We start from the raw sequence: 20,497 nt of genomic DNA, 5'->3' as shown, positions 1-20,497 counted from the left end.
CTCTTTGCTTCAACATAATTCCTGACAAACTTGCTCTCAGAAGTACAACACACACAATAGAAAAGTTCTCAATTAGAATGCTTAGAAAAGATACTCAGTAAGTTGACTTCTCGAGAAGACCAGTTAGTATGACCACCAATGAAACACAAGGATTGCTTGGCAAAGGCAAGAATGGGATAGAAGTTATTTGTTTTTGTTGTTGCTGTTCTTTCACACAATAGGGAAGTAAGAAGGACTGCAGGCAGAAGCATTCATCACATCATCACATTCACACTCTTTTAAAAAAAAAAAAAAAAAGGTACAATTGTACAGGCAACTAAGTGACATTATGAGCCAAGCTAATATTCACCACCTCCCTGCAGAGAACATTATCTGAGAGCGATGCCAAAAAGAAGTCATCTATTTACAGGCAACAGCATGTGAAAACAGAGAACATGTGCTAACACCTCTCCATACATTACTGTTTGATCTGGTCACATCACAATTCTTCCTCCAATCTTGACAAAAATAAGTACTAAGTTCAGTGAGCAACTGACTGCTAAAATTCAACAAAACTGTCTTGTTAAGAAGGGAAGATCAAAACCTGCATCTACTCACAAACTAATAGACTGCAATTGGAAACTGTCAGTAGGAAAGAATCTTTCCCAAATATCTGTGATTGACCACTGGAGTCAGGAACATGCCTTCGACTTATCTCAGCTGACTTGTTTTGCAGGTCTTTGCAGACCTACTTCGAGTGTTAATTCAACTTCTGCAGTTCAGCCATCTGATTCTCGCTGTACATTGTTTTGAATTCCATTATTTCCCTCCTGCAGTTTAGCTACTCTTGATGGCCTTCTGCAACCAGTATTTCCACCTATTCTTTCTTCCTTATATCACCATTCCCTACCATACACACAATGATCATGGCTTAACATGCTTGCCCACCTGTCCACCAGCAGTAACGTTCACTTCTCATCATGCCCAACCCTGTTTCCCCTTTCTTCCATTGAAAATAATTTCCTTCTACTCACATTCAACTTATTTCATTTGCCTGAAATACACAACATGAGCTTTTTCTTTCCTCTCATACTCTACTCATTTGTTGCCTCTGAAGAGTTATGTCTGACCAAATCATAGTTATCTACAATATCCATAGCCTGATGATTTTCTGTAGCCACTTGTTCTCACAATGACTTGTATCACTTTAATGAAATCTTACAGTTCTGAAGGAAAGACACAGGAAAAGAGAGCAGCAGGAACAGAAAAGCAGAAGTCTGATGCAAGGCAAAGAAAGAAAAGCTAAGGTCTTCACAGTGCATGGCAAAATAACAATCCTTTTCCTTTCCCATTTCCAGTTACAATGAATTTCTTCATCTAATACTAAGATTCCTTCTGATTTCAAAGGCTTCCAACCTCTCTATTTCTTCTTCTTGGAGATCTTCAAAAACCACCTGTATGCAGGCATGGGCAGGCTGCTCTGGGTGTCCCTGCATGAGCAGGGGTTGGACAGACAGCTCCAGAGGTTCCAGCCAACCTCAACCATTCTGTGATGCTGTTCTAGCACTTATCTTCAGTTCCCCCTATACATTTCTTCTTTTATAGAGCTTGCACTGAATATCCCCTTACCAAACACTAGTAACAGACTTAAGCAAAATAGACACTTTCAGGAAACACTAATAATATCTATCTACCATTTCTTGTTACTGTTGTAGATCACAGGATTCTACTGCCTTCATGTGTTGTCTCATCTATTTTACAAAGAAGAGAGGAGGAGAGGTGCCATTCTGTTGTGAGAGAAATTTTGTCACAATTGCCTTGTGATCCATGGCAGAAGTGTCTTTATTTTATTTTCACAAAATTCCAGAAGTTATGCTTGGTATTTTCTCTTATTAAAATCTTTTCAATTTTACAAAGAAAACCAGTACAGTTCCAACTGCTTCTGCATATTCTGAAACTATGAAATCTTTTTTATGCAGTTTTGTCACTTCACATCCTTTGCTATTATTTTAACATTAGAAAATGCATCTTCACCTCCTCCAATGTCCCTTAAACATTTATTTTGTTTATAAATAAAAGATGAATTCCAAGCACTGCATTTTGAAGCTTGCAGAAAAAAGGACAACAAAAAGAACAACAAAGAACAGCCCAAAGCCTCTTCTAGAACTAGCAGAAATAAATATGAAAAAAGCCATTAATGACAACATTAAATGAGAACTTACCCTGCTTGTGGATTCACCATTCCCAATGAGTTTTTATGAGCTGGTGATAACGACTGAATTTTGCTGCCACTGGATCCAGCTGAAGACAATGCTTTGCTTGAAGAGGAACCTTACAGTTGAAAGCAAGCAGGGAAATATAATGAAGCATAAGATTTTGCTATTTGAAAAACATCCTTCACTATAGATTTATTGTAAAATTCAAAACAATAGTTATGGAAGTATGAAAGTATTAACAAATACAAAGATACTAGGAAAAAAAATAACCAGGTGAGCTTCCAAAAGTTTATAGCATATATCCAATTGAGAACATTTTCTACTCTGATAAAAAATCGGATCTCAATTTCTTCAGAAATAAAGTCTAGAATATCAAAGTATGTTCAAACAGAATCCTATCAATAACTGAAATCACAGTAAGAGTAGTCTGTATAATTATAACATACATGGCTTGACCGTGTATTTTCACCAATTCACGATCACATTTAGCATACAAGTTAGTTGCAGAATGAAGCAAAAGAAATAGCTAATATGAAAGATCAGTATTAAGCAAAATTATGCATTTATTTCATGAACTGCTTTTACAAGTTTAATTTTTTAGAGAATCTCCAATTTGACCTGATATACAAAACACAAGATTTCTACATGCTTTTAGGGTCTTGCTGAAGAGGGAACAACCTGTCATTTCCAATCTATGTTCTCCCCATCTCCCCAGCATCTCCAAGGAACGGTGTAGATTTGAACAATGAAGTACAAAGCTATCATTTATGCAATCAGAAAAAACATCAGGCAACTAAAATATTAATTCTATCATGAAAGACAGAAACCATCTTATCCACTCTTGTAACACTGATCTCCTCCCATGAAGTTTTTACTCCTTCAGTTTAAATCACTTGGCAATGCTTTAGAAATCCTTCCAGCTTTTTTACTACTTCTACTACATAGCCCGAAAAATAGTATTCAGAAAAGAAATGTAAAATTGCTAACATTCATTTCATACCTACAACTGCTTTGCTAACACCACTTGGCTGCGGTAGACGTGATGATGATGACGGTGGTGTTGACACTGCAGAAGGCATCTTCTTAACTGCAGCAGGCTTGTACTGTAACAAAATACAGCCTAGAAATTTAAGCAATGAAGTCTAACTATCTATGCAATAAGACAGCTAGTTATTTCAGGCACTATGGGAAAACAAACTGAGTACTAGCAAATAGCTTGTTGGTACCTGACTTAGACAAAAGGTTCCTACTAGCCTGCAGCCTTGTACATGTGTCTGTTTACTCTTCACAGCCTCCAAAAAAAACCAACCAAACAAACAAAAAAAAAAATCACCAAAAAACTTCTTCATTTGGTTCACCACGCAATGAAGAATCACACTTCAATCCTTCACTTGTTAATCCGCAAGTTAACAACTGCAGTCCTTGGCCTGATTTGCCTGAATTTTCTAAGCCTCTATTTAGCCAAATATAACAATGCTGTACCTTTATTTGCCTACTTAAGGAACAGTTTTGAAGTGGATTCAGAAGGCACAAAAGAAACGAAGCTTTGTTTGCAAACACTGCATTTATACTTCCTTCTGCTATCTTTATTGGTCATTTTCACAAGTCTTAATAATATTTGATAGCTTTCAGTTTTGCAGCTGCTACTATTTCATTTACCAATTTCCGATTGCAACTTTCATAAACAAAAACTTCTCCCATGCTTAGTGTCTAATTTAATAATATTATAGTGCATAAAATAATAAAATTACAGAAGAAAACAATTCAATTTAAGCGCAACACAAAATATTTAACAAGCTTGATTTGATACCAAAAGCAAAGTACAATTTCAGAAAAATATTGTAGTTCACCTGTGTTCGAGTAGGAACCTTCCCTTTGGTATCAGCTGCCAGTTTCCCCTTATTGGTAATTCGTGCTGCTTGTTCCTTACAGAAATTGATGTGCCTGTCAGCTGCATTTTCATTAAATCTCCTCTGACAATACGGACATTGTATGTAATCTTAAAAAAACAAAAGCATAACGTTAGTAATGTGTTTTAAACAAGTGTTATAAAAAGTGTTTTCAAGTCCTTTAAAGACCAGCTCAAATCCCAGAGAAAGTTAAGGTCTTTTGGTTTTGAAAATGAAATACACATTACTGGGGAAAAGATTACTGTGCAATGATGTTTCTTGCTTGATGATAAGAATGAGAAGAGCAGTTGAAGATCAGAGATAATTCATGTGAAAACAGGAATAATCTGAGAGATGCTATTCAGCATGGAAGGTAGCAAAACAGGTGGAAGGAAATGGTTTGGAACTTATCTGGCAGAAAGTGCAGGAGAGGCTAAACAACGAATGATAAGTACAGTTCTGTTTGTTCAAGATAAGAAAGAACATCAATAACTTTCCCATACAAATAGCTAAAGACAATAAATTCTCTTTCCTCCTGTCATTTTAAAAGAATTGAGATGTATCAACTGCAATTCTTAAAAAAGGATCATTTAAAATAAATAATAACATATACATAATATATAGTCAATATTTCATGTTGTGTAAGTATTTAAAGTACTACAAAATCCTTCACCTGAGTGTTAATAATATAGTCCTTAAAATGTACTGCCCCTGGACAGTAAATTGTTATAGTTCAGTTTCCAGTAGATATCTTAGCATCTAGAGATACAGATGTTTAATTCCTCAGAGTACATTATTCTAAGCCATGTAAATATCAAATTCAGAAGACGTGGGCACCATCACAGCAGTTTAAATTAGCATGTTCCCATGTGTTTTTATAAGTGCATTAAAGAAAACAAAGAAATGCAACAGTCACTGCCCTTCAAGATCACAGACACATACAATCCAAAGTAAGACTGAGATTACATGTTACTACTCCAAACACAGCAGATCTGGATTACAGTTATCTCTTTTTATCCCTTTAAAAGAAGAAAATCTCGAATAGTTCAAACGCTTAATGGTTGGAAAACTATGAATAGTGACCTGAAAAAGAGAGTGAAAGACTACAAGAAAAACATAGAAATCCATCGCAGAAGTGATGGCATGGGAATCTCACATGGCAACACCAATTGTTTATTTTTACATAAACTCCACTACTGACAGAATTCTCAAACATAAACTACACCTTAAGAGATGGAAACTCAGAAATTTAAAAAAAATTTAAAAAACATCTGTGGTCAAACCATGTTAGGACCAAACAGAAAGTATAAACATAAAATTAAAAAAAAAAAAATCAATGAATCAAGCAATTATGGAAGCCCTGATAGCCTAGAGAAGACTTTCAAAGCCCTGACTAAAGTAAGTGAATCAGACAACAGAGGATTAACAAGTATTTTCTTAAGTATAAGGGATTGTATCTTTATCCTTTCATAAAAAGCTTAGCACCAGGCAGCCACCTAGCTACCATAGAACAGTACAGCTGAGGTTGAAACAGATCTGTGGAGGCCATCTGGTGAAGGCCACCTGTGGAGGCCCTACTCAAGCAGTAACACCTGCAGCAGATTGCCCAGGACCAGACAGTACCATCCAGAACAACTGTTAAGATTCAATGTAAACTCAATACAGTCCAAACAAATCAAAATAAATAGGCAATAAACATAAGTAGCCAAGTTCAGTGAAAATAGGAATGACTTAAAATCCTTTTCAACATCATCACGTTTTTCTACACTGTTTCTAAAGAAACACTGGAGCAGGTGATCAAAGAAGGAACAATACTGCCTATTTTTTTTTCCCAAACTCAAAGCAAGCAGTTAAAAGAAAAATATTCTGTATTGATATTTCCAACTTAAAGGAAAAATAGTCTAACAGCTACCTAGAAGTAGGCGTACCAAAAACAGAGCTGAGTAGGAGAGGATGGATATACTGCATGATACACTGTATAATTCCTCTTTCTTCCCATACATAAAGTGAAAAAGGCAGAACTGTAGCTACCTCTGCTCTGTTTTGTTGTTTGCAGGTTTTTGTTTTGTTTTGTTCTGTGGGAAGAGTCCATAATTAACTGACACCTCTTTGTTCCTGTTTCACTCCTTACCCACTGCAACAGGATGAAGCAAGGAGACTATAAATAATAAAGCACAGCTTGGGAAAGTGAAAAGGAAGGAAGATAAACAAAGGCATAATACTGTGCTCTTCCCTGTACCTCTTCACACTCAAGCAAAGTGAAGAGAGCAACTTTCTTTGCATCGCTTTTACTTGCATTCTTTTGCAGATTGGTGCCAAGGGAATCCTGCTTCAATAGCTTCTGCATGGCAAATTTTGTTCTGGTCTTCTCTTCTTGTAATTCAGAACATACACAACTAACTTATTGATCTTTTCCATGATTAGGCCTGATCTTTCCTAGCATCCTGAATAATATGACTCTTCACTTCGCAGTATGAATGCACAGCTACAGTCCTTATACTAGGACTAATACATTTCCTGAGGAGAACGAAGGTGTAAACTACTGACATCCTCACAAGATCACAGACAGCCAGAAGCAAATAGATGATTTTTTATGTTTTTTCCCAGTCTTTCTGAAAATGACCACTGAGTTAATCAAATGGCTTACCTCTTAAGACCTGAACAAAGATATTCTCCAACCTACAATCACATGACAGAAGTTCACTTAAAAGTGTTTTTACCTTATCACCCCAGACTGCTTCCATGTTTATCCTAACTCAAGGTCTGAGGCCACTGAAGAAATGTTACTCGCATATTAATACAAGTTCCACTGATCTCACATACTCTAAAACACAAGCCTTACCCAGTGCATGAGGAAGGATCACAAGCATGCCTAGAACAGTTAAGTACATACAGTGCAATTATGAAACTACATCTGAAGTCAGAAAGAAATGGTAGACTACACTGGACAAACACACATCTTCACAATATATAAAGGATGTAGATGTCCAGAATTGGCAGCCAATTAAAAAGAAACTTTGCTCTGAGTTGTTCTGCTGCAGAAGATAGAAATAAGGTGCTGAAACAATTTGTACAACCTACAGTATGTAACATACTAGCAAGTTGGCTATAACCACCTTTTGGTGCATTAAAAACAAAGTAACAGGCATTGAAAACCACTCAGGACAACTAGCCAGTCAGATCCAACAGTCATGAAAGAACATTTGCATAGGGATAAGCAGATAGGAATCTTCAAGAACTCATGAATATTGTATTCAAAAAAAGTCCCCAATATACAAAAATTTTATATATTGTTTAAGTTACAAAAAAGTCTTTAAGGAACTCAATAGTTTTACATACCAGGGTCATATGATGGCGGAGGTGGTGGAGGAAGTTTTCCACCATCTTTAAGATTAAGTCCTTTGGCTGCTCGTATAGTGGCTATGAATTCCTCATGCTTTCGTCTCCAATTGGATGGCTTTTTGGGGGGTTCTGGCTAAGAAGTCAAAAAAAACAAACCCCACAACTTTTTATGTTTGAAGCTCTTATTTCACATTAAATACATTTATTATAAATTCATTCCAGATCCTTGTTGATCGATCTAATTATCACAAGTTGCCAGCAGAAGTAAACCTTATTATAATGTATACATATTTTACCTAAAATGTTCATATAGGGAGTAAATTATAACATACCCGTGGCTTAAGAGGTTTTACTGTGGGAATGTCAGTTCCTTCTGCTCTCTGGCGGCTGGAATCGAATGTCTTCCTTTTCTTGGCAGAAGTTTTTTGGCAAATGGGTCCATGCTTTTTCTACAAATAGAAGAAGAAATTAAAGAGAAAGCAGAATTTATTTTTAGAAATATGTTATTAACATGTTATTTTCCTCTTTCTAGATGTGCAAATAAGCAAATGAGGCTCAGGTCCTGATGAGTAAGATTAGAGTGCTTTCGCTCAAATTCCTATGCCAGCATTACTTTTTTTTAACAGACATACAGGAACTGGGGTATGGGGTCTGAGCAAGGAGGAGAAAGGGAGGCATCTGTATTTGCTCTTTACAAATAAAGAAACTGATAGGTTGTAGGCAGCACTGGTATTAAGAGGAAAGATGGATCAGAAACTGTCTGAAATTCATATTTATATTTAAGGACAATTCAACTTATATTAAGACTGAAGAGGCAGGAATTTTGAAAACTGCTAACAGAACACTTCATTTGCTAGGTAAGATGGAATGGTGTTAGGCCTTACATTTGCAGAGGCAAGGAATGATTCTGTGGCCCCAGAGAAAACATCTTTGGAAGCATCTGAATTTCCAGAATGTGACAGGATGCCAAAATACAATTAATCTTTAAATAGCTTCAAGACTGAGACAATGGGAATTGTTAACTTGAGAAAATAGAAATAAAAACAGAAAAAAGCAATAATCTAGATCTTCTTTATTTAACTATTCTGATCACTGCTTAACTTTCATATTGACTTATCAAATGTAAAAGCCAACAGTGCTCATACAACTTACCAGTGCTGCTGGAAAGAAAGTCCTTCCACAAATCCTACATGGCAACAGATCTCCAGTTTGCACTGCAATCTCACCTTAAAACAAACAAACAAACAAACAAAAAAACATAGTTCTATAAGAAAATTTGTTTAAATTTGTACTAAAAAGAATTCTTTCTGGCTTGCTAACCTCATATACTTGGCAATAACAACAGCTGTCACTGTTAAAATGTGTTCTTTGAACTGTGCAAAGACCGCATTGATCAGAAAGGAAAGGGTGATACACAACTCCTTACGTAACTTTTCAAAGCAGCCTGGCCCAGTAAAAAGTCAGCATGAATTCTAATGATCTAGAACATGAGACTTTGCACCTTTAAAGGAATGCCTGCACAACAGCACGAAAAGGACTCATTCACACCAAGTCTCACTGACAGCCCAAACAGAAATGTGGAGAACAACAATTCTTAGTGAGAATGATGTCTTCGAAAGAGAACCACCTGTCAAAACATCACAGAGAAGCCACATCTCATCACTTATTTCTCTCTATTAAGTTAAACTATTTCACTTTGCCTTAGAAAAATTCTTGAAGGCTATTTTTATGAGACATTTGATATAGGTTATAAGCTGACAGCTTACACAAACATTTCAGATCTTTCTATTAAAGCTCTGACTGATTCATAGAACCAGATTAAAAAAAAACAAAACATAATAAGTCACAGTATTCAAGTTCCTTCAAGCCAGTATATTCATGTAGTATGTATTATATGATGGAGTTGAGGCAGAGATGAAAAGCTACATAAGGCTTATAAATGACATGTATCTATTATATAAAGCATTGTAACACAATTATAGGAACATACACATACACATCAGTAGAGGGAGTAAATCTGGATCAAGCTTAAGATGTACTAGTTTCTTCCTCTGTACTCAATCTGAAAGTACAGCTCTATGCCCTTTAGGCAAACTAGTGGTTGAAACTACAGAAGTTATAAACATAAGAAAGTTCAAAGTTCATATTATTTTTGTTCCTCAGTAGTAAACAGTTTTCCAACTAAACATACATACACATCAATTAGGACCAGAGAATCAGTCCTATAGAAAATAGAAAGCTGAACAAAATGCTTCAAGGCAAGTAAATGCAGATTCAAGTGGCCATGGCTCCCAGTTAATGCATTTTTCAAGTTTAAAGATTGAAATTAAATGAGATTTCCAGTAGCAACACGTAACCATTAAATCTATTTCTGCTACTTTTACGTACACATTAATTGTATGTAGTATAATAATTCATTGTATATTTTTACAACACAGTTTTTAAGAATTAAAAATCATACAGAAAGTGTTTTCCAGATGAACACGCTTCTGTATATATTGTGTTTTCATTAATTTACACACCTTTTCCATGTAGACACAAGTAGGCCCTTATCACAGCATAGCAGGACCGCACAGACAGTAACTGAGATGTGTAGTTTAAGTAATAATTAAGTGTTCATTCCTGTAATCTAAACGCATTTGTATTTACACAAGCAGAGGGAAAGCAGGAAAGAAAGCATTCCAGGTAGATCTTGCTTTTCATCTATTCTTGCATCCGAGTTACACTTGCATGTTAACAACACAAAACAGGAAAGGTTATTATTTTTTTATTATTATTACTGTTGATGGTATCTTTCCAACCTTTGCTTTAAACAATCATACCTGAAATTTTTACCACAGATCTGTTCCTTTAAACACTAATCACAGGTAGCAAGATGCAAACTTCTCATGCATAGCTCTGACAGCTGGAACCTCCCTCATTGCTTTTCTCAAGGGTAAGCAAAGAGGCAGTGGTTGGAGGCACCCTTCAATTCTCCCAATCAAAAATACCAGATATGCACAGACTTTCTTGTTCCATTACTTCATTCTTCTGGATTCTCAGCACTCTCAACAGTGCAACAGTGCAAAGTCACTTCCGTTTTGAAAAAAACAGAGAACTTTATTTTGTGACATTTTTCTAATACAATTCTCAGACCTGCCAACAAGTGAGAGAGGCATTTCATAGAAATACAAAGTGACACCCTTTGTGTCTTCAAGAAATTGGCTGAAATAAATAACTATTAGTGATCTCGTAATCAGGTGTATAGCATAATATTACAAGATTTGACTGAGAGATGAATTCTTTCACATATCTGCCTTGGTGAATGAAGAATAGAATCATAGAAGTACTCAGGTTGGAAAGACCTTAAAGTCCAACCACGACCCAACCCTACTATCCTAACAACCCACAACTAAATCATGTCCCTGAGCACCACATCCAAATGGTTTTTAAACACATCCAGGGATGGTGACTCAACCTCCAGCCTATTCCAGTGCTTAACAACCCTTCCGTAAAGATGTGTTTCCTGATATCCAAGCTAAACTTACCCTGGCACAACTTCAGGCCATTTCCCCTCATCCTGCCACCTGACACCAGTGAGAAGAGACCAACCCCCTCTTGCTGTAACCACCTTTCAGGTATTGGAAGAGAGCAATAAGGTCTCCCATCAGTCTCCTTTTTCCCAGACTGAACAGCCCCAGTTCCTTCAGTCTCTCCTCGTACGGCATGTTCTCCAAGCCCTTCACAAGCCTTGTTGCCCTTCTTTGGACCTGCTCCAGCACCTCAATGTCCTTTCTGTATTGAGGTGCCCAAAACTGAACACAGTACTATGGATACAATCTAATGTAGCACAATAGCTATATCTTCCACCATATTCTTCTTTTTGCTGCACTTAGGAATTTATGTTTATATTTGAATTCACCATGAAAAAAAGCAGACTTGACAGATGCTCAGCTAATCCAGCAGTATTTACATAAGGCATTTCAACACATAACAAGTGCTAATTAGCACTCACCAGCTACAGTTACTGAACTCTATTTCCTTCCAGCATTCCTAACTCTCCTGTGCTGCTGGCAGGTACTCAGCCACACTTGTCAAGAGCTACTGCCAAAACTTCCCCTGTAACACAGATCACTGACCCCAAACCCACTGTGTTTATCCCTTCACTTCTTCCTCATTGCTTTTTTATTCTTCAGTAAAAACAGAGAATTAAAAAATAAATCCATAACATGTTAACATTTCCTTTTTAAGAGCTCAGGAACTTTACAGAAAGGTGAGTAACATCAACATGAAACCTGCTGATTTTAAAATAAACGATGGCAATAAAATTGTGAAATTGTGAAAAAAGTTGGTGAGTTTGCTTTTTTTTTTTTCCTCCTAAAGGCAATAACATACAATACCTAGCACTCGTTACACATAAGGTATGCAATTAACAAGAGACAAAATTATTTTTTTCTCGCTCGTCCAAAGTTGTATTTACATCACAACTAACTTCAGCAAGGTTTTCCCTAAAGTAGCAATTCAAAATGTAGCAGCAAACGGCAGTCCATAGGGATCTCTTTTCCTGATTAAGGCACTCCTCAATGCATTTAAGGCTTAAAAGCAATAACAAGTAAGAATAAATCAAACAGCAGAATCCATTTATTAAGGAGCACAGGCTGACAGTTCTGGTACTGTATGAGTTCTGTGCTGCATGAGCACCCAGGACAGCTCTGCAGAGGAACCTCCACAGCTGTGCACTGGAACTCTCTCCTGTCACAATCACTTTCCATCCTAGGCTGTAAAGCACTGTGAGGAAAAGATCCTCCACCATGGCCTTCAGGCAAGGCCGATGAGAAGCATGCCACCATCCCAACACCATCAAAACCATTGACAAGATAAGAAGGGAAGGGAAAAGGAGTACAGCAACACACGGAATAATAAAGATGCAAGTAAGAAAGGTAATAGATTCAACTTGGTTGTATGGGAAAGAAGATAAAATAGAAAGGTAACACCTGAATCAAGACACACAAGAAAGAGTTTACTTGGCACATGAGTAGGAGAATAGAAATTGGCTCTAAAATAGCATCACAGCAGTTTGTAAATTTTTGTTCAGTCTTCTTTGAAGTCTGGCAATAGTGCAGGGATATCACCAGTAATTTATGTGCCAATTTTAAACATGAATAACATCATTTTATTTAAACAGTAATAATTACATCATTTTGTAAGAAAATTATGTTCAAGATGGTCATGTATATACCAATAAAAGAAGTATTTTCATTGAATGTTGCCAGAACTATGACACGCAGGTTTACACCCAATTCTACTGTCTGCCTGAGATTAGGTCTCAAAAACAGAGATCAACCTACTAAGATGTTGGTTGTCAATCATTAAGTCATCAGATTGTTGCAGCTTTGTTCATAAATCTCCCGATATCTCATGACCAAATTCATCCAAATTCACCGCTTGCATTTCTGAACAGTCTTTCATTCTTCATTTCTTTTTCTACCTGCACATGAATAAGTTACCCCACACATTCCTTTCAGATGTGGTCACAGTCTAGTTTCCTGTACTTTCTCTTCTCAAGGCTGCAGTTTTGCTGAGAAGTTTGGGTGGACCTCAAAGTCCGACAATAGAGCCTCACAGAGCCTCTCAGGCAGCACGGGGCTTTTAGTTCAACTACAGATGAATTTAAACTTCTTTGAAAGCTAGATTTCTAGGGAACAGCTTCTCTTCTTCCCACCACATTCAAACACAGCAACTGATTTAGAGTGGAAACTACAAGCTGTCAGTTCCCAGATTTATCTTCTGTTGTACAGTAATGTGTGGGCCCACAGAAACATACAAGTTTGATTTGATGCAGTCCCAGCCATAATGTTAGCTCCTACTGTCATGCTGAAGAAACAAGCAAGTTGTGTAAAATAGACTGCATACTGAGGAGCAGAAGCCTTCAGTACTGCTGAGCAGTTAATAATTGAAGTTTCATTACAGTTTACACTTTTGGAAAGCTGTGCGTTTCCATGTACATCTGCACATACTTAGATATAAGGTGCAGGACGCTCCAAAGAAATAAGACTACAAAGATTAAAGCAATACTTGGTCTCAATAACAGTATTTTGTAATGTTATGAGACCTGTTTGATTGCCCTTCTAAGCCTTTAATTTATCTGCAGCAATGACAGTACTAAATGACTTTGGCCAGACAACTGTAATAACAAGAACCACCAAGTGCCACTGCATTCAAACATGCAGAAACACTCTGGTATGAATTCCAACTTTGGCATTACCTACTTGACAAGTGGTCTGCAAATACTGAAAGATATTTGTGGAAGAGTGCATGCCAAATTTCCCTGGAAAATTGAATGTATTGTTTTTGGCACAACTCCCATCCCCAAAAGCCAGTTATTTTGTGCATAAATCCATATGCTTCAGCTACCAAAAAAAAAACCAGTCTCATTGACTGAGGAATTGTACCATCAATCCACAACACCATTTCCTGGGGGCAGACTCCAACATATGTCAACTAAGCAGCACTGACCTGGTGCTGAAATGACTGAAAAAACAGAATACTAATTCTACAAGTTTTTGTCTGAAGCAAAAATGAAAAAAATAAAATCAAACGTGATTCTGCTTAACAATGGGCAGTACTTTGCTGAACTCTGATGATGGAAATGATTTACATCCCAACCTCGCCCTTACTAGCTCATGCCACTCACAAATACACAGGAAGAAAAAGCAAGAGGAAATCATAGTAAGGTCATTCTTTACTATTCAGCCTTCTTGCATAATTCAAAGTTTTTAGGCCATCAGGTTTTTCACAATAAGTAGTAAACCAATCTACTTCTACCAGCTTTTTACATGGTCTAATAGTAATAAGACAAGGGGGAATTGCTTCAAATCAAAAGAGAGGAAATTTAGGGGAGATGCTAGGAAGACATTTTTTACTCTGAGGGTGGTGAGGCACTGGCTGCCAAGACAAGCTGTGGATGCTCCCATCTCTGGAGATGTTTAAGGCCAGACTGGACGGGGCTCTAGGCAGCCTCATCAGCTGGGTGGTGATCCTGCCCACAGCAGGAGTTTGGACCTAGGTGTTCTTAAAGGTCCTTTCCAACCCAAGCCATTCTATGATGATTCTGTCTACTTCTATCTCTGCCTGATTTCAGAGGAGAGATTCATTCTTTTTTACTATTGTATTGACAATGGAGTCTAATCTTATGTAAACCTGTCACTTCTGCTTACTAAAGATATCAGAAAGCAGCAAAACTTCAACTCCTTCAAGCTGAAAAGCTTCAGTGAGGCTTTCCTAGTACCTCCTGCATACTCCTTTATCAGCTCTCCAGCCTGACAATGCAAGTGTACTATATTTGTCAAAATTACTGCTATTGTAACGAACATGAGTCTGATTATGGCGAGTTCTGTATTACTTCCTTGAAAATAACATGCTGAGGAGAACCCCTCTGCCTCAGAGTGACAAGCTGGAGGAGGATTCTCTGAATAAGTTCTTTTTGTGACTGAGAAGTGAATTGCACACAGTCTAGAACAGCAACACAGGCACATGCAAAACGTGTATCATGATGCATTACACTTCTCTGTAACTCTCTATGCTTTCTTCTTCCCTTTCTCATCTGAAGCATAACTTCCAATGTGAAAACATGCTGATGTCACACTAAATATCTTCCTGAAACTACTTCTCCCCACTCCTACACGACACTTCCAAGCAGATCCCTAAACAGGACAAAGTCTTCTCTCCTCAAGGCCAGGGTCCTGATTCTCCTTCTTGCCCTCTCTTCTCAGGACCCTGAATGCATTCACCTGATAGCCAACACATGTATGGCTGCCCTGACCTTCACCCCTGCAGGCAATGCTTCCTTATTCATGCTGTGAGGTCCAGCAGACTTTTCCACATCTATCTTTACCTGGGTCAGGAAGTTGTCACTGATATACATCAAAAGCCTTCTGGACTGCTCATACTCTGCTGACTTGTTCCTCCAGCAGATAACGGTGGGTAAAATCTCCTGTGAGGGCCAAGGCTCCTTCCACCTATCTGAAGAGGACTTCTGCCTCATCAAGTGGCTTGTAGCAGACATACAAATACGACAGTTCCCCTATTGCTCTGCTTGCTATGTTTGATCCTCTCCAGTCCCACAGTAAGGCTCCACTGCTCTCCCACACAAAGGCAACCTCTGCTTGCCATCTGGCTGGTTCTTCCTGCACAGCCTGTACCCAACCACAGTGCAGCAGCCACTGCCGCGTTCCTGTGGCCCCAGTGACACTGCAGTCCTGCAGCTGTGCACAGATCTCCAATTCCTTCAATTTGTTCCACACACTTGAGCATGGGTGTGCAGGCACTTTGGAGAGGCATTCAGTTGTGACACACAAAAGCCTATGAGAGCTTCCCCTTCAACGCATACCATATATATCAAAACCCAAGGCAATTAAATAGTTCTGCGTGATCGATCTGACTTCCAAACACGCTATTTGGTCTTCTGTTAATGAGCTTTAACATCAGCTAGTCACCATTAGAAATCACATGACTTGCAAAATCTATGTGTGGTTGAAGAATTGTGCTGACAGTAAGCAGGTAGCCAGATGCAGCCCGGCCTCCTCACGCTGACCTTCACTCTGCCAGTCTTGCATTGGCAGCCCCCAAAACATTTCATTTCAGTTTCTTTCCTGAAACATAAGCGCTAATCAAAAATAAAAATAAAAAGGTGTCAAAAAACTAAACTTGTCCATGGTTATTCAGTGTATTAAATGTAAAAATTATATCGCTTACCAGAGGGGCAAACATGTGTAAAACACAGCAGTACAACGCAAAGTTACTTATTATGCTTTAATAACTACTAGAGTAGCACATTCTTAAAAATATATACATTTATGTTAGTCTTGGATTTCAGATGACAGCAGTTTTCCAGCTTGCTGATTTAAGAATCATAACATTTATTTTTCCTTCTCTCAGACAAATTAGATACTTTCAGGAGAAAAAAAAAGAAAAAGCCAGAATGTTACAGAAATGCAGCTTAAGAAAATGGCTGCCAAAGTAAGGAAGCTGCAGTACACATCCAGAGGTAAGGCAAAGATGTACACCAAAGGGAAAGGAAGCTCATATATTTCTGTTTTGAAAACAAAGTAATAATTTCCTACAGCATAAGGAAAATAATAATAAGGCAAAGGAAGCGGGCATTGGCTCACTCCCAAACTGAAAGCAAGCACATGCACTTGCATCCAGTGGTCATGTTACTAATACTAAGCCCCAAAGTATTATGCCTCAACTGTTTGCGGTGGGGTCTCAGACATTATCAGGGTAAGTGAAAGGTCCAGGAAAAAAAACGCTCCTTCAGCACAGTCCTCAGCTCCCAGGAGATGCTATACAGCAAGCTTTATTAGTAACAGTCCACAGGGGCACACCCAGACTGCTCAGAGCCTGAAAGCTTAATGGCAGTAACAGATCCTGCTTAGTGTGTGCAGGGGAAGCTTCAGGCTACAGCCCGCAGCCACCCATCCCCTTTGAGCCCTCCCTGGCTGCTGGGGCTTTGTGGGTGCTGCCTTCATCCACAGCTGCCCCGTGCCCTTCACCCTCCAGGCAGCAGCCATTCTGACCTGCTGGGATGGCTGTGAACAAGTGTGGGAATAAGCATTTCTTCAGCTTCGGCAGCTACTGCCAGCACCCTCCCAGAAAAAAAACAAGAGCCTAAGAGTGCAGCTGATTTAATGCCACCATTGGACTGTTCCTGCTCAAGTGAGGAATTCAGTGCTTGGGCCCCTCCTCCATCATCCTCAGCAAAGCACAGGGATAACTGCACTGATGTGACAGCCCTTCTGCCATCCAGCAGTGAGAGCCACTAGCACACACCAAACCATGGCAAGTGGCCTTCAGACTCAGCACACACCAGGTTACCCAGGGCAGGGCTTTTAACTCACCTTAAAGATCATTGCTTCCTGCAGTCATTGCTCTCAGTACATTCTCCAGGAAATTAAACAAATTAAACAAATGAACTGAAGAACAGTCAAACCCACACAGGCTACAAAGTAATAAATGTCAAGTCAGGAATCCCAGATACAACTTTCAAAGCATGTAACAAATTTGTCACTTGAAATGTGCGCACTGATTCCTTTGTACAAAGCTTTGTAGTTCTAAATGTGACTTTCAACACCAGTCTAGTAATACAACAGTACTGGTAGACAACTGAAAAAATAAAGCAGACATCAAAAAACCAGCACAAGTGAACTTTGAAAGCAACATTTAAGTTGTACAGAAAGCTACTTTGCCATTTTACTGAACATTTAAACTTGTGCATAGTGAGAAAAACGCAGCCACAACATAAAAAGTACTATTCCACTTCTTAAATGTCACTAATGCAGCTCAACAAGCCAACTAATACACGTTCAACTCTTCACATAATGGAAAGAATCATTACAAACTGTGTAAACTTACTTCTTATTAAAAGCATGCTTGAATTGTCAGAAATAAAACAGATCTCACCTCAATGTTGCTGAGCTTCAGAAAATAAAGCATCAGCTTCTGAAGGCAAGAAGTCCTGGCCAGGCAATTCATGCCTGAGGGCCCTTCCACCACCACAAAAACACACCAGGAGAATGCAGCCAAAAGCCAAAGTCCTGCCCTGCACCCTAATTATATCCCTCACCTCACAACTCCCCAGACCAGCTGCACAAATCAGCCCTGGGAATTGGTTTTGCTGAGCCCTAACCCCAGACAAGGAGCAGGCTGAGCCGGATTTCAGGAGCAGCCCTTGCTTCCATGCTGGATGAATGACTGGGCAACTGTGCTCCTTAACACAAATTTAATCCAAAATGGCAACCAACAACTTTCTTCTGAGTCACTGGTGAATCAGAGACAGAGAGAAAAACACAACATCTAGCAAAATAATCCATCTTTACTGTTGGTTTTGCCTGTTTTCCTCTCTTGGGGCCATCTTCCCATATGAACGTCATTAGAGCCTACCTTAATGTTCAATAGAGATGTCTTAAACTGAAAAACCTGTATACAAAAGCTGTGTGTGCTTATGTACACTGCAGCTCTAGGAGCACTAATAGTTTGTGCTTTAATAAAAGAAAAAAAAAAAAAGCAGTATTTTGTGTTTTGGCAATGTTCAAAGACAGGAAAGTAGTACAAACTAACCCCAAAAGATGCAGAAAATTCTATTACTTAATTTCAAAGAAGCTAGATAACAGTGTGGGATATGAGTCTTCAGAACAAAGGTCATCTTGAATTTTAGAAATGTCTCAATACCCATACTATGCTCAAATTGATCTTGAGTGCTCAGAAGGAACATTCCATGCCATGGAAAACAAAATAACTCTGATAAGCTCTAGCTTTTGAAAGTGATTTCAAACAAGGGCTGAGTAAGCATGAGAGCCTACAATTTAGAAGTTCTTCTTCCCACCACTGCCTGTATCTACTGAAACAATAGAAGTGTAACTCTTCTCCAGAAGGCACACCAACCAGCAGACAGAACAAGGAGAAATCCAACCCAATAATGACAAACTTTCTTAGCCTTCTGTAATCTGTAGATGACCATTCTCCCTACCCTCGGTTATGAAGCTACTGGAGCTTATACAACACAGCTGGCATAGCTGGCTTCATTAAATTAGCTCACAGCCAAATCAATTGATGGATGGGCTGCAGATAATACGCAGTCCCAACTGCAAGCAAACATGCAGCTGACTCAAAACCAAAGCAAGCTTCCCCCTTCTGGGCAGGCAGCATAGGATCATCATCAGTCAGAGGCAAAACAAAAAACAAAACCAAACCCAAAACATTATTTGATAAACCGCTGGACATCACCTTTCAAATCTCACTAACAGGGAAGGCGTAAGAGCAAATTAAATAACAGAAAACCTCTTGGGATTTTAATGCCAAATAATGCTGCCCTAATCTATAGTCTTGCTGAAGTCACTGCTCATAGGAGAAGAGCCTGATGACCATAACATCTATGGTTAGGACATAGAGAAAGGACAGACGCTCGCTGTGAGTGACACCAGTGCTCGGAGGGACAAAGGACAAAGGCTAGCTAATGCTCACCCCTGTTTAAACACGCAGTTATTGCCTGCGAAGCTCAGCATGGGAGCCTCAACGACTGTTTTGTGACAATTACTCAGAACGAGGCTGCATTTTTTCTTAATATGGTTACAGCAGCTCATCAAACGCAGTAATGGCAGATTTACTAAGCATTCTAAGGCAAGCCGCAACTTCTTAAGTTCAGGCTGGCATTTCACTGCGACGTATGGTCGGAAGGGTGATGATATCTTCACCGAAGCAACTGGCACGGGATAAAGTTGCAAATACTCTGTCAGCAAACACACACCTCGTTTTCGCGGCACCGAGCGCTCCCCAGGAATTACGGCTGTACCATGACTTCATCCTCCGTGAGCAAAAGCAGAGAAGCGGGCACAGCCTCCCCGCAGCAGCGTCCCCCGAGCGCCAAGCGGGCGGCGGAACCGCCCAGCCCGCCCGCCGGGCTGCGGCAGCGGAGCAGAGCCGGGGACAAAGCGCGGCCCCGCCCGCCGGCACCCCCAGCCCGCCCGGACGCACAGCCTCTCCCCCCCGCTCGCCGACCACCGAAGCGTGCCCGGCTGCGCTCCCCAGCACTACGGCGCGGCGAGGCCGGGCTCCGAACGAGGAAAGCTGCGCCCGGCCCGCAGCTCCCGCAGCTCCCGCCGCCACCGCCCAGACGCGCCCGCAGCACCACGAAACCGGAGCGTGGCCCACCCCGAACGGTTCCCGCTGCCCCGCCGGACGGCTGAGGCCTTTCTAGCCGCCCCCCACCGCTGCCCCTCACCTTCCAGCCCTTCCATGGTTCGCCCCGACCGCCAGCGCCCAACCCAGTCCCGCTCCGCCGCCGCTGCTGTGGCAACGCCGCCACCTCCCGGCCCGCTAACATCCGCCGCTCCCATTGGGCGGCCGGAGCGGGCGGGACGGGCCTCACCGCCCCTCGGGGCCGCAATGCCGGGCTGGGAGTAGGGCGGCTTGCCGCCTTCCTCTGAGCGGCTCCCGGCTGGCAGGGGGGGATGGAGTTGCGCTGAGGGCACGGCTGCCGGTGTGTGGTGCGCTGCCCTTGATGGTGTAAAAACACGGGGCAGCCGAGTGAAAAGC

At 40.0% G+C, this 20,497-nt stretch overlaps 1 protein-coding gene across 2 annotated transcripts in view; it reads right to left on the bottom strand.

Moving 5' to 3' along the window:
- Nucleotides 1–20,269, bottom strand: part of ZC2HC1A (zinc finger C2HC-type containing 1A) — a 34,527-nt gene extending 14,258 nt beyond the window's left edge. For both annotated transcript variants that reach the window (XM_052704017.1, XM_052704018.1), the window contains exons 1-7: nt 20,184–20,269; nt 8,579–8,652; nt 7,759–7,875; nt 7,424–7,559; nt 4,046–4,194; nt 3,196–3,298; nt 2,202–2,310 (exon numbers count right to left, since the gene is read on the bottom strand). In XM_052704017.1, the coding sequence (XP_052559977.1) occupies nt 2,202–2,310; nt 3,196–3,298; nt 4,046–4,194; nt 7,424–7,559; nt 7,759–7,875; nt 8,579–8,652; nt 20,184–20,199 (704 nt within the window). In that variant the 5' untranslated portion in view covers nt 20,200–20,269. The remainder of the gene's footprint in view (nt 1–2,201; nt 2,311–3,195; nt 3,299–4,045; nt 4,195–7,423; nt 7,560–7,758; nt 7,876–8,578; nt 8,653–20,183) is intronic.
- Nucleotides 20,270–20,497: the final 228 nt, after the last annotated feature.

This window comes from Tympanuchus pallidicinctus, unplaced genomic scaffold, assembly GCF_026119805.1.
Source record: "Tympanuchus pallidicinctus isolate F22 unplaced genomic scaffold, pur_lepc_1.0 scaffold5, whole genome shotgun sequence".
Taxonomy (NCBI): Eukaryota; Metazoa; Chordata; class Aves; order Galliformes; family Phasianidae; genus Tympanuchus; species Tympanuchus pallidicinctus.
Note: the sequence above shows the minus strand (reverse complement) of the source record. Positions and strands in the feature narration are given on the sequence as shown.